The following is a 14,932-nucleotide window of genomic DNA, read 5'->3' as shown; positions in this document are numbered from 1 at the left end:
CCTCTCAGATGACCCTAGTTCTGGTTCTGACACCTCAGGGTGTGCTTGGGCTTCCATCTGCACAGCTGGCACTCTGTCCCCTGCATCCTCCACCCTCAGCAGTGTGAGCTGTCCCCAGTGACCAGGGGAGAGGGCCAGCCTGGGAGCCCCACTGCAGCAGGACTGGCAGCGGGGAGGGAGCTCCTGCTGCCCCACCTTGGCAGAGAGAAGGAGCAAGAGAAGATCCATCCATCTTCAGCAGATCTAAACCCATCCATTACCTGAAGACAGGCCATCCTATTTGTCTTGCCAGGTGAATCTTAATCCCTAAAAATAGTTTATCTTGTGTCACTTTATTTTCAAATCTGAACCTTCCAGAACATCTAGGCCAAACACTGTACTATACCTAAAACAGCCATCCACGTCCATGCATCCCCCCCAAGACAAGTGACATGCAGTCTGACCTACTTCCAGATTTCCTCCTCTCTCTGCAATGGAGTTTTTTTTTCACTGAGTGTACAATGACCTTTGTGGCCTTCCTCGCCATTTTCTACTGCTCCATGTGACCCTGCCCCTGTCCCTTCCTAGTGGGCTGGACATCAGAAAAGCTGTTACCTTTACTGGATTCAGCAGTGTCCCCTCCTACATTTATGTTCACTCAGAACCTGTAAATGTGACATTATTTGAAATAAGGTCTTTGCAGAGGCAATCAAGTTAAAATGAAGTCACACTGGACAGGCCCTAATCCAGTGACTAGTGTCCCAACAAGAAGAGGGAAATTGGGACACAGACACACAGGGAGAAGAGCAGGGAGTGGAGTGACGCATCTTCCAAGCCGGAGAACTGAGGATTGCCAGCACCCACCAGGAGCTGCGAGAGAGGGAGGGAACAGATCCTCCCTCAGAGCCTCCAGAAGAGACAGCTCGGCTGACACCTTGAATCTGGACTTCTAACTTCCAGAACCGTGAGAGAATACATTTCTGTTGTTTTCAGCCACCAAGTGTGTGGTAATTTGTTACAGCAGCTTTAAGAAACTTTCATATCACAAGGTTAACTGCTCCTTACCCACCCTCTCACCCCCTATCCCCATCTTGCCAGCAATCAAAAACAGCAGCAAGAACCCAGTGCCTCCCCTTTGGAACCCAGCTTGGCAGCAGAAGAGGCAGCACTGTAAACAAGGAGGTGCTTGGACAGGGCCCATTGCTTTTGGACACCAGCAGCTGCTTCTGTAGAGGAAAGAGCACTGGACTGGGAGTCAAGAATGGGGCCTGCTTCTTTATATTTTTTATTGATATATAGTATTTTACATACTGACAGGTACAAATGATATTTTGTTAGGTGTATAGACTGTGTAAGGATTAAGTCAGGGTGTTTGGAGTTTCATCACCTCGAGTATTTATCATTTCTATGTGTTGGGAACGTTTCAAGTCCTCTCTTCTAGCTATTTTGAAGTATACAGTTCATAGTTGCTATGGAACATTAGAATGTAGTCATTCTTCTGGCTGTATGTTTGTACCCTTTGACCAGCCTTTCTTTATTCCCCGCACCCCACACGCGTCCTTCCCAACCTCTGGTATTCGTCATTCTAAGAATGGGTCCACTTCTGCCTCTTTTGCTAACTGTTCTCTTCCCCAGCCTTGATTTCCCTGTCTGTACCATGACTCTGTTGGAGGCTTTCAGGTTCCAAGAGAGGTATCTTTTTCTTGTTGTTGTTAATTTCTTTGTATACAAGTAATTCTTGAATGCATTATTGCTTTAAAAATCCTAAGAATTGACCAGGTGTGGTGGCTCACACCTATAATCCCTGCACTTGGGGAGGCTGAGGCGGGCAGATCACCTGAGGTCAGGAGTTCAAGACCAGCCTGGTCAACATGGTAATACCCTGTCTCTACTGAAAATACAAAAATTAGCTGGGCATGGTGGCACGTGCCTATAGTCCCAGTTACTGGGGAGGCTGAGGCAGGAGAATTGCTTGAACCTGGGAGGTGGAGGTTGCAGTGAGCCAAGAATACGCCACTGCACTCCAGCCTGGGTGACAGAAAAGAAATAGTTTAATTTGGATATTGGTATTCTACCAAATGCCTTTCTGTGTTTGTATGTAAAGGTCTACTTCACTCTCTCAAACATATGAATGAAATGACAGAGTATTATGTCCCTGAGTGTATCCAGCCAGTCCCCAGTTTACAGCGTTTCCCTACTGCAAACAGTCCTGCCCTGAGCATCCTGTGCATCCTCTTCGTCCTCACTAATGGGTACTTACTTCTGCTGACAGTGCCACTGTAGAATTGGGAGCATGCTGCATGCAACTTGGGAGGTGGCTGAGCTCTGTCATTCTCTGCTTTCAGGCAATCCTGCCCTCTCTTTTGCAACCACCCTTACACTGGCTGCCGAAGAACAGGGGATGGTGTGGAGGGCTGAGGGCTCCAGGTTCTTACCCAGGCCTCCTGAGCAAGGGCCCCTCCTTTCCTGCTCTCCAGAGAAGCCCCCTCCATGACCAGAGCTAACAGCTGAGTGTGTCAAACTGCCCCTGCCCTGCCCAGAGCAAACAAGCAGGACAGGATCGACAGAAGATGAGATAGCGAGATGGCCTCACTGTGCCCCTTCTTCCCCATCCACAGCATGTCAAAACCAGAAGGGCTCTTACATATCCCATTGCACAATTCCATGCCATGCAGGGAAGGGAACAGAAGCACAGAAAAGGAAGGGTGCCCACCTGAGGTCGCACAGCAAGCAGATGGCAAGCTAGGACCTTGGCTCTGGACTCCCAATTTGCCATCGGACTGGGAGACAGGTATCTGGGCCCTTAGCCTGTCTCTTCCCCCACCCCCATCCAGCTACTGACACCATTTTCTGTCCAGCTCCTTCAGGGTCCTGCCTGCCAGGCTGACCCAAATGCTAGAAATAATGTCTAGTGTTTTTGCCAGCTCCAGGCCCTCTGAGGCAACCAGAACTAGCAGACACTCTGGGAAGCTGATACGGAACAAGAAAATGGGAGCTCTAGGGAGGAAGAAAATAAATGAGAGGTGTATTAGAAAGGCTTTCTCTAGGCCTCAGTGTCACTGTCTGCGAAGTGAGGCCTTGCACTCAAGGCCTTTCTGACGCTTGTCTGCTGTGGTCTGGCTCAGCAGGTGCAGGGGTGTTTAAGAAGGAAGTGGTCCTTTCCTCCCCTGAGACACCGCATCAATCGGTCAGACAGCAGCAGTGGAGACCACATCCGCCCCTGACTTGTGTGCTCTGCGGGTCCTGCGGGCGTTCAGAGCGTAGACTGTGTCCCTGGTGCAGCTGAGTAGTGCAGCCTGGCACTTCTAACCTTAAGTTGGTTGTACAGTCACATTGGACTGTCCTCCAGCCAGTGAGGAAATGTTGACCACACACTGTATGATATGAAGGGGATGAATTAAATCTTTAATGTCCCTGCCAGTGTTTGATTTTCAATGAAATCAAATTCAGGCATTACTTTGGCAGAATATCTCTGCCCATCTTAGAGATGGGGAGGCTGAGGCCTGTATTTATGGTGTTCTTCCTTCTGAGAGCTTCTGTAATTCGCGTGTGAACACTAACATTTCTCAACAGCCCTGAACATTTAGGCCCCGCCCTTCCTCCCTGAAGGCCCTGGAGTGGGGCCCCTTGGGCCTCCACCCCCACCTCCTTCCTGCCTCTACCCTTGGCCAATGGGCTCTGACTGTGGTTACTTAGATCCCAAAACTAGTGGTACTGGGTCAGATACCGGAAAGGCAGCTCTGATACTGAGGAGGGTGTGACCAGAGCCCCTTAAGACTCAGAATCACCTCTCTCCTACAGGCTTAGCTACTCAGATAAAGCTGGCCCTGGCATCAGGGGGCTGGAAAGGACTCCAGCCTCAGCTGTGAGTCTGGATTCTCCCCAGGGCTCTGCTTCCCTGCTTTGCAGCTTCCGACAAGGCATCTGCCCACTCTCCGCTGGGCCTCAGCTTTTCCATCTGGTAAAAGGAGGTGGGGATTGCAGTCAGCTGCCCCCTGGGGCCCTTCCAATCCTGCTCTGGGTCCAAGTAAACCTTCCTCAGCCAGGATAGGTGTGATAGAACTACACGCCAGAGGAAGCCAGGCCTGTGATGTATGGGACAAGGGGGAGCTGGGTGAACGGGTCTTCTTTAATTACTAAATTCTCTAAGTTAAGCAGGAACAATGAGGACACAAAGCACTTAATCCGAAATACACAAGCCTTGAAGGCTGACAAACAGAATGGAGTGATGGTTCCCAAAGAGGGCTAGCTCAAGTGTCTGCAGGACAGGCTGAACCTCCCTTGGGGCTACTCTTGCCTTCTATCCTACTAGGATTCCCAAGGTAGGGAATAGCTGGGCGGCTTCTATCCAAGTTGCTTCTGCCTAATTCACTCTTGCCTGACGAGGCTCAGGATTTGAAGGAAGTTTAGGAGTCTATTCCAAAGGCTTGAGTATGTGACTACAGCCATTTACCCCAAAATACTGCTCCCTGAATAGCATTCAACAGAGCTCCCTGAGGTGCCATTAATGCTGGTGGTCTTTACATACCACCTGTAGTAGATAAATTCTTTATGCTTACCAGAGGCCTTCACCTGCCGAACATCAGTGATGCTTTTTAGAATTACAGAGTGTTAGAGTTCAGGGTTCTCAAAGATCACTTAGTCCAATCTCCAGCATGAAGTTGGACTCTCCAACCTCTTCTTGCCTGCTTCTTGTGATGGAGTGCTCACTTCCGCCACCATGCCCCATCCTCTAGTGAGGCAGCCTACCTGTTTGTGATGGTTCTGAAATTTTTCTTCATACTGAACTGAAACTTCTGGAACCTCCTCGTGCCTAACCACAATTCTGTCCTCCAAGGCTGTAGATGACACACCAGCAGTTTCTACCCGTGACAGTCCTGCTGAGATTTGAAGACAGTAGTCAGGTCTTCCTGCCTGTTCTCAAGGCTGACCAACCCTTGTTCTGTTAACAGCCCCTCCAATAATTTGGTTTTGAGTCACCTCCTACATCCTGTCGGTTTCTTTGGGACATCTTCCAATGTATCAGTTTACCCTCTAAAAGGAGAGCATACTCTAGAGCATCTCACGAGTCCCAATCTCAGCTCGTGTGACTCTCCACGGCTCTGGACCCCTGTCTTCTCATTCTACCTTGACTGTGTCTGCTTTGACAGCTGTGTCCTACTATCTCAGGTTTGCTTCAGGTTGAATCTACGGCAGGGCTCTGGTCTGCTTGACAGCAAGGATCTGGGCCCCAGAGTTGTGAGTGTCACCTGGGTATAGGGGCTCTATTTCCAGACTTCTTAGGAGAAGGGCTGCCCTGGAGCTCAGGAGGACTGAAGAGAGCATCTGTTCCAGCCCTGACCCTTCACAGATGGGGCAACTGAGAAGGAACATGACTTACCTAAACTCACACAGTAAAGCTGGAATTGCGTCTCCTGGCCTCAACCCCAGGCCTGGGTTCTCCCTGCATCCTGTACTGCCGGCAGCCTCCGCTGCAGCTTTCTTGCTCCCAAGTTTCCATTGACTCAGGAAGCTGTCATCCCTCTTGCAGAGTATAGTCCGGATACCCCACCCCAGCCCTATGCTCCCCACCCCTCTTTTGGAAGGGAAAATTCTTATGTCCCCCTCCTAACTCCCCCCACAACCACCACCCACGCACACACACTGCAGGTGCCCTTTGCTCCATGACCTCTGAGGAGGAAGTGGTCAGGGCCGCAACCTGGGGATTTTCCACTCAGTAATTGCTTGTTGAGACCTACCCAGCTCAGGGTCACGTGTCCTCAGGCTTCTGTGGGCATTAGGATCACCTGGCTAGAATGCCAAAGATGGAGATTCTGGCCAGGTGCGGTGGCTCATGCCTGTAATCTCAGCACTTTGGAAGGCTGAAGTGGGTGGATCAGTTGAAGTCAGGAGTTTGAGACCTGCCTGGCCAACATGGTGAAACCCCATCTCTACTAAAAATACAAAAATTAGCCTGATGTGGTGGCATGCGCCTGTAATCTCAGCTACTCTGGAGGCTGAGGCAGAAGAATTGCTTGAGCCCCGGAGGCAGAGGTTGCAACTGAGCTAAGATCGTGCCACTGCACTCCAGCCTGGGCAACAGAGCCAGACTCCATCTCAAACAAACGAACGAACAAAAAGATGTAAATTCCCAGCACACATACTGTAGGTCTAGAATGCAGCCTGGACATTTGTGTTAAGCGGGCTTTCCAGGTGATTCTAGTACAGGAGGTCCATAGACCACATGCCTAAGAAATACTGTTCCGGGCATCATAACATACTGGGGCAAGTCCAATATAGATTTCAAAATCCTGTCCTCAAGGAGCCCCCTGGGCTAACAGGAGAGACAGATAGCCAGCCAGATGTGGATACTCTCAGGGGTGCCTGGAACATGGAGGAGACAGGAACTAACTCCGCCCCGGGGCAGGCCAGGAGAGAAGCAGAGAAATGGTGAGTGCACTGAGCCCGGGGGCCCGAGGTAGACCTGACCATGTGTCACAGTAGGATGGTCTTGAGCAGTGCAGGATGTCTCGAACACACAGATGTCTGTGTTGGGGGCAGGCATGTAATAGGTAGCACTAGGTTATTTTGGTTTGGTTTTGACCTAGCAAATTTGCCAACGTTTTTTTAAAAAGTGATAATATTCCACGTTGGCAAGGTTGCAGTGAAACTGGGCTTTCTTCTTCTTCTTCTTCTTGAGACAGAGTCTTGCTCTGTTGCACAGGCTGGAGTGCAGTGGCCCAATCTCGGTTCACTGTAATCTCCACCTCCCAGGTTCAAACAATTCTCATGCCTCAGCCTCTCAAGTAGCTGGGATTACAGGCATGCGCCACTACACCTGGCTAATTTTGTATTTTTAGTAGAGATGGGGTTTTGCCACGTTGGCCAGGCTGGTCTCGAACTCCTGGCTTCAAGTGATCCTCCCGCCTCAGCCTCCTAAAGTGCTGGGATTACAGGTGTGAGCTACCACACCCTGCTGAAACTGGTCTTCTTGTGTGCCATTTGAAGGTGAGTTAATTGGTCGAAACTTCCAATATTAGACATGTGATATTAGATGTATATAAAATTTTATAAAACAATATGTTTATTTTTTAATTTAAATTTAAATTTTTTATTTTTTGAGACAGGGTCTCACTCTGTCGCCCAGACTGGAGTGCAGTGGTGCGATCTTGGCTTACTGCAACCTCTGCCTCCTGGGTTCAAACGATTCTCCTGCCTTAGCTTCCCAAGTAGCTGGGATTACCGGTGCATGCCATTACCACCTGGTTAATTTTTGTATTTTTAGTAGAGACGGGGTTTCAGCAGGTTGGCCAGGCTAGTCTTGAACTCCAGATCTCAAATGATCCACCCACCTCTGCCTCCCAAAGTGCTCGGATTATAGGCGTGAGCCACCACCGCACCTGGCCTAAATTAATATGTTTATTAAAGCATAATCTGCAAATTAAAAAGTGGAAACAATTTAAACACTCAACAGTGAATGACTAAATTCATCCATAGGGATGTTCTGCTCATCATTACAATTAACACATTTGCAGAATAGTTAATGCTGTGTAGTAAATTCTCATAATGTATTTGAAAAAGTAAGATATGAGGCAGTATATGTAATATCATTGAATATGTGTATGTAGATGAACAATATATGCCACCAGGTTATGGGGTTCTCTCTGGGTCGTGAGATTTTCTTTCTGTATATTCATGTATTTTCTGTATTTTCTACAACAAATGCCTACTACTGGTGTAACTGGAAGAAGATGTTTATAAATATTTAAGTATTAAGAAATTGGGGCTGGGTGTCATGGCTCACGCCTGTAATCCCAGTACTTTGGAAGGCTGAGGCAGACAAATCACTTGAGCCTTGGAGTTCGAGACCATCCTGAGTAGCATGGCAAAATTCCGTCTCTACCAACAATACAAAAATTAGCCAGGTGTGGTAGCACATGCCTGTAGTCCCAGCTACTTGGGAGGCTAAGGCAGGAGAATTGCTTGAGCTTGGGAGGCGGGGGTTGCAGTGAGCCCTGATGACACCACTGCACTCCAGCCTGGGCAACAGAGCAAGACTCCATCTAAAAAAAAAAAAAAAAAAAGCCAGAAAAAAAAAAAAGAAATTGGAGTGGAGGTAGACTGGGGACAGATGGTGATAGCCTTGACTGCCATTCTGAAGGAGTTATCTTGTTTTGTCAAGAGCTGGGGACTCAAGTACAAGGCCACGTGCTGCCTGTGGTCTGAAAGCTGTTTGTGGAGAAGAGTTCTCCACCATTCTCTGGTGGTGGTTATCTGAAAGAAGGCAGCATTTCATGAGTTTATGACCTTATTTCAGATGATAAAACCTGAGACCCAGGGGCCGCCCAAGAGGTCTGCCAAAGCAGATCATGTGGGATCTTTGTTCTTGCCATGTCTCTGAAACGTGGCAATCGTCTTATGCAATATTTGAGCTCTTAATATGTGCCAGACACTGCAATTGCGTTATTTCATCTCATCCTAAAAGAGCCTCATGAGAAATCCGAGGCATGGAGAGGTCAAACAGTCACACGGTGTTGGATTTAGTATTTGAACCCAGACCTATGTGATTCTAGAATTCTAGAGTTCTTAACCACTCTGCTCTGCAGTCTCTAATATTCTGACACCTAGTTCTAATGCTGATTTGAACATTAAGGCACAGTGTGACAGTGTCTTAAACCTGCTTGAGCCTCAGTTTCCTCGCCTGCAGTGACCTTTGCCTCACAGTGCTGTTGAGAGGAGCTGAGATGAGAGCTTAGAGTTTGAACACCATGGGATCCTCATCCCCACCTCACAGAGGAGGAAGCAGAAGACAGAGCGTGAAGGGATTTGCCCAAGTTTGTAACAGAGCTGGAACTAGAATCTAGGCCTTCTGGCTCCCATAAAAACATTGTCTGAGTTCAGCTAATCAGTGGTGGCATCAAGGAAGAGACAACCATTTGTGTTTATCTCCCTCCTTCCCCCAGCCCAGGGTGGGGAGGCTGGCTGCTATCACTTCCCCAGATTCTGGCATTGACAGCTTCTCTGAGTCGTGCCTGGACCAGGCTTCCTCCTCTCCCCTGAAAGGGAGGATTGAGTTTTCACCAGGGTGGTGGGGGAGCTAAATTGTCAGGTCCGCCCAGTTACTCACAGATTTGGGGCACGAGGACCTGGGGGAGGCCCCATGCCTCACTCAGTCTTCCAGGGGCTTACATATGCCAGGCTCTGTGCCCAGCACCATGGGGGAGAAGCAGACTATTCTAGAAGACTTCCCTTGATACCCACCCCAGTGAGAAGCATGCTTTCTAGAAGTATTTCAGTGGTTCTTCAGTTTAGGACATTTAAAATAATTTTTGTCGAACATTTTCATAGCATCTTCATAGTTTGACTTGTGTTTTTGTTTGTTTTTTGAGACAGAGTCTCACTCTATTGCCCAGGCTGGAGTGCGAGATCTCGGCTCACTGCAACCTCCACCTCCTGGGTTCAAGCAATTCTCATGCCTCAGACTCCCAAGTAGTTTGGATTACAAGTGTGCGCCACCACACCCGCCTGATTTTTGTATTTTTATTAGAGAGGAGTTTTTGCCTTGTTGGTCAGGTTGATCTCGAACTACTGACTGCAAATGATCTGCCCACCTCGGCCTCCCAGAGTGCCAAGATTACAGTCATGAGCCACTGCGCCCAGGCCTGACTTGTTTTTCGAAAGTGTTTCTTAAAATTGAGTCTAGAACATCTTCCTTCCTTCCTTTTTTCCTTCCTTTCTGTCCTTTCCCTTCCTTCGTCCCTCTCTCTTTCTTTCTCTTCTTTGTGAGAGCATCTTGAAAAGCATACAAAAGGGCTTACATTTTTTTTACCCAAATCCTGGTCCAGTGACCACCGCCAGACTTCAACCAACTTTTTACCTCTCCCGCATGAAATGAGAAAATGATGGTGTGAGCGAGTGTGTAATGTTCAGTAAGCATGTCAGTTCTCCTTTCCTGGAAGACTGTTCTTAAGCTTTTCCTTACTATATTTTGGAAGATTAAAATGTCCTTTATTTTATAAAATGATGGTAATAATCTACAAATAATCTACAAATCTAAAAAAAATAGATTTTAGATGGTAAAAATCTAAAATGGTAATAATCTACAAATAATCTACAAATACAAAGTTAGGCCAGGTGCAGTGGCTCACACCCGTAATCCCAGCACTTTGGGAGGCCGAGGCAGGCGGATCACGAGGTCAGGAGATCGAGACCATCCTGGCTAACATGGTGAAACCCCGTCTGTACTAAAAATACAAAAAAATTAGCTGGGCGTGGTAGCAGGTGCCTGTAGTCCCAGCTACTCAAGAGGCTGAGACCGGAGAATGGTGTAAACCCGGGAGGTGGAGCTTGCAGTGAGCTGAGATCAAGCCACAGCACTCCAGCCTGGGCGACAGAGTGAGACTCTGTCTAAAAATAATAATAATCTACAAATAGGTTTTTTCAGCATCCTCGTTTATCAGCCCATATCAACTCTCCCATTAAAAAATATTACTCATTTGGCCAGGCACAGTGGCTCATGCCTATAATCCCAGCACTTTGGGATGCTTAGGTGGGCAGACCAGTTGAGGCCAGGATTTCAAGACCAGCCTGGCCAACATGGCGAAACCCCGTCTCTACTAAAAATACAAAACTTAGCCAGGTGTGGTGGCACATGCCTGTAGTCTCAGTCACTCTGGAGGCTGAGGATCACTTGAACCCAGGAGGCGGAGGTTTCAGTGAGCCGAAATCATGCAATTGCACTCCAACTGGGCAACAGAGCAAGACTCTCTCAAAAACAAAAAAAAAAAGGTTGGGCGCGGTGGTTCACGGCTGTAATCCCAGCACTTTGGGAGGCTGAGGTGGGCAGATCAAAAGGTCAGGAGATCGAGACCATCCTGGCTAACACAGTAAAACCCCATCTCTACTAAAAATACAAGAAATTAGCCAGGCAAGGTGGCAGGTGCCTGTAGTCCCAGCTACTTGGGAGGCTGAGGCAGGAGAATCACTTGAACCCAGGAGATGGAGGTTGCAGTGAGCTGAGATTGCACATCTGCACTCCAGCCTGGGCGACAGAGCAAGACTCAGTCTCAAAATTAATTAATTAATTAATTAAATTTTTTTTAAAATTACTCATTTATGAAATCTGGGAGCCACTGACACTGCTTTGTGATGCAGAAAGCCCTTTTGTATTAGTTATTCCTCTTAGAGGTTTGGGACTTTCAGCCCCACCAGACAACCTCTGGGGAGGGGAGAGGGACTAGAATGTCAAGTTGATCACCAGTGGCCAATGGTTCAATCAATCATGCCTAGGTAATGAAGCCTCCATGAAAAACGCAAGAGGATTGGGTTTGGAGAGCTTCCGCATAGCTGAACACGTGGAGGTTCCTGGATGGTGGCCCCCAAGGAGGGCATGGAAGCTCCCGCCCTTTCTCCCATACCTTGTCCTATGCATCTCATCATCTGCATCCTTTGTACTATCCTTTATAATAAACCAGTCACTGTAAGTGTCTTCCCAAGTTCTGTGAGCCACTCCAGCAAATTAATCAAACCCAAAGAGGAGGTCAAGGAAACCTCAACTTGAAGCCCATCTGTCAAAAGCTCTGGAGGCCCAGACTTGTGACACTGTCTCTGGGTAGGTAGTGTCAGAACTGATGTCCGCTGCAGAGCTGATTGTTTGTTTGGCGGTGGTGAGAGCCCCTCCCACACACACGGAAGTCTTGCATGTGGATGCTTATTGTGGTGTGAGAGCAGAAGAAAAATGGTGTGAGTTTTCTCCAAACAAAACTCATCTCTGAATTGGGGGTCGGGAGGTTTTTAGGGCACCTCAAGTGCATAGCTGGAGTGAGAATAATAGCAGGTCTGGTCAGATCCTGGGAGAAGAAAGAGGTGGTCTGGGAGGCCCCCAGGGATGGCAACAGGAGCCAGACTGCAAGGATCTAGGAACAGGTCAAGCAGTGTCAAACTCCCCCTTGGGTTTCCCTGACAGGGATGAGAAGTCCTGTTCTAGGGCCCCTCCCCTGGTAGAGGGTCTGCTGCCTGGGGCTGCAAGGCAGCCCTAATGCACAGGGCATGGGGCAGGGTCTAGTGTAACTGAAGGTCCTGCCTTGCCTTTGGAAGAATCGCATTGTAGCAGCCCATCCTCGCATTGACCTCCCACCCTCTACCCACACCTCACTGTTATCTCATTTCTTCCAGAAGCGCCAAGAACCAGAACCAGACCAGCCACCCAGACCAGAGCCCCAGGAATTAGGTCCCCTCAATGGGGACACAGGTGAGTAGCCAGCCCCACAAAGGCCCCAACCGCCATCTATGAGGTTTCCTACCTTATAATCAACACAGATGATATAGCTACTGAAATATCTCATGAGATCTTAGATAGGTTACCTTAATAGGAGTATTGTGTCTAAAATCAGGGAGGTAATAGTCCTGACCTGTGCTTCCCTATTCTGGGCTGTTGATACCACACCTAGAGTGCTATATATGTTTCTAGAAAGTACATTTTTAAAGGGATCTAGAAAAAAATTGGAGGGAGTGCAATGGAGCAAGATCAGACTGGTGAAGAATCTGGAAAACATGTCCTATAAGGAACAGTTAAAGGAACAGAGAATGTTCATCTGGAAAGAAGATGTGGCCATAGGGAGGGAGGGATGGGAACAAGGGTTGAAAAACTGTTGGGTACTATTCTTAGTACCTGGGTGACAGGATCATTTGTATCCCAAAACTCAGCATCACCCAATATACCCAGGTAATGAATCTGCATGCGTACCCCTAAATCTAAACAAAAGTTGAAAAAGAAAAAAATATATGTATAAAATAAGTTAAAAATCAATTTTAATTTGTAATGGATTGTCTGGGAACCTTCTAATTTAAATATGTAATTTTCTTTTTCAAATGAATACAGCTAAATACAATGAAATAGTATTTATTTTGTTTTGTTTTCTTTTCTTTGAAATTTGCGTGGTGTGAAAATAAAAATTACTACATCCAGAAAAACATATATGTTGCCATAAAACAACAGTTTTCTCCACGTGTCTGAAGTGCCCTAATGGAGAAGAAAGATGAGCCTTGTTTAGTGTGATACAGAGGTCAGTATTAAGGCCTCAGGGTAGCAGCAACATGCAGGCAGAATTCAGCTCATTCTCAAAGAATGTTTTGTGTGGTTGCTGATTTAAAACCGTCAGAGCTACCTGGTAATAGGAGGAGCTCCCTATCTCTGAAGGTGTTTAGTTACAGCCTAGAGGCTTTTGGGAATATTGTAGGTGAAGTTCAAGTACCGCGTAAGTAATTGAACCACAAAATCCAATCTGATTGTATATAAGAATTATCCAGGCCAGGTGCAGTGGCTCTTGCCTAAAATCCCAGCACTTTGAGATGGAATGCTTGAGCCCAAGAGTTCAAGACCAGCCTGGGCAACATGGTGAAACCCTGTCTCTACCAAAAATACACACACAAAAAATTAGCTGGGCATGGTGGCGTGCCTGTAGTCCCAGCTACTTGAGAAACTGAGGTGGGAGGATCATCTGAGCCAGGGAGGTTGAGACTGCAGTGAGCTGTGATTGCACCACTGCACTCCAACCTGGACAACAGAGCAAGACCCTGTCTCAAAAAAAGAAAAATTACCTGGAGAACTTCAAAGATGCAGATTCTAGGGACCTACCACAGACCAAATAAATAAAAATCTCAGTGGGGCTGAAGAAGCTGCATTTTTAATAAAATATATATATATGCTATACATATATTCATTTTTAATCTTTATTTTTATATTTTTGAGACAGAGTTTCGCTCTTGTTACTAGGCTGGAGTGCAGTGGCAGGATCTCAGCTCACTGCAACCTCCAACTCCCAGGTTCAAGCAATTCTCCTTCCTCAGCCTCCCAAGTAGCTGGGATTACAGGCACCTGCCACCACGCCCAGTTAAATTTTTTGTATTTTTGGTAGAGATGGGGCTTCACCATGGCCAGGCTAGTCTCGAACTCCTGACCTCAAGTGATTCACTCACCTCGGCTTCCCAAAGTGCTGGGATTACAGGTGTGAGCCACTGCACAAGGCAAAGAAAGATAGATAGATAGATAGATAGATAGATAGATAGATAGATAGATAGATAGATTGATTGATTTCTAATAAGCTTCTCTTCAGTTGGGGTCAATCTGGTACTAATCTTGTGGACCAAAATTTGAGCCAAATGAATTGTGAGAATTCAGGGCTTTCTGATCTTAACTGTTGCCATCACCTGACCTCTGTCTATCTGCTCATGGCCTCTGGGACTCAGTGGCACCAGCTCACTCCTCCTGTCCTGACAGGATTGACCAGCATTGGGGTCGTCCTCATCCTCACATTTCTTCCATATCCATTGCCAGACCTTGCTTATGGAATTTTCTAATAATAATCCTAACATTAATAATAATGCCAACAACACTAGTATTAGGCTCTAATGCTTGTCGTGAGCACTGATAAATATTTAGAGAACATTTCCTGAATAATAAGGAACATTTATTGAGTACTTCCAAAGTGCCTGGGCAACCACCATGTTGCCCAGGCCGGTCTCAAACTCCTAGGCTCAAGCAATGCAGACTCATTGGCTTCCCAAAGTGCTAGGATTACAGGCGTGAGCCACTGCAACCCGCCTGCACCAAGTATTTTTGTTTTTTGAAACGGAGTCTCTGTGGCCCAGGCTGGAGTGCAGTGGTGCCATCTTGGCTCACTGCAACCTCTGCCTCCCGGGTTCAAGTGATTCTCCTGCCTCGGCCTTCCGAGTAGCTGGGATTTTTTTGTATTTTTAGTAGAGACAGGGTTTCACTATGCTGTCCAGGCTGGTCTTGAACTCCTGGGCTCAAGTGATCCACTCACCTCGGCCTTCCAAAGTGCTGGGATTACAAGTGTGAGCCACCGTGGCTGGCCTACATTTCGTTTTGTGCACAAGCAAGCAGGATAAGGTGGTAGTTAGGAGTATTTGCTGTGGAAACAGATTGTGTAGGTTCATATCCCTGCTTCCTTAA

General features: G+C 47.4%; 1 protein-coding gene across 2 annotated transcripts in view; it reads left to right on the top strand.

The window, feature by feature from the left end:
* Nucleotides 1–14,932, top strand: part of CCDC69 (coiled-coil domain containing 69) — a 43,128-nt gene that overhangs the window by 5,651 nt on the left and 22,545 nt on the right. Inside the window, exon 2 of one of the 2 annotated variants that reach the window (XM_015141196.3) lies at nucleotides 12,136–12,208. In XM_015141196.3, the coding sequence (XP_014996682.1) occupies nucleotides 12,136–12,208 (73 nt within the window). 2 annotated transcript variants of the gene reach the window in all.

The sequence above is a fragment of the Macaca mulatta genome, chromosome 6 (assembly GCF_049350105.2).
Source record: "Macaca mulatta isolate MMU2019108-1 chromosome 6, T2T-MMU8v2.0, whole genome shotgun sequence".
Taxonomy (NCBI): domain Eukaryota; kingdom Metazoa; phylum Chordata; class Mammalia; order Primates; family Cercopithecidae; genus Macaca; species Macaca mulatta.
This window is presented reverse-complemented; position numbering and strand designations above follow the sequence as displayed.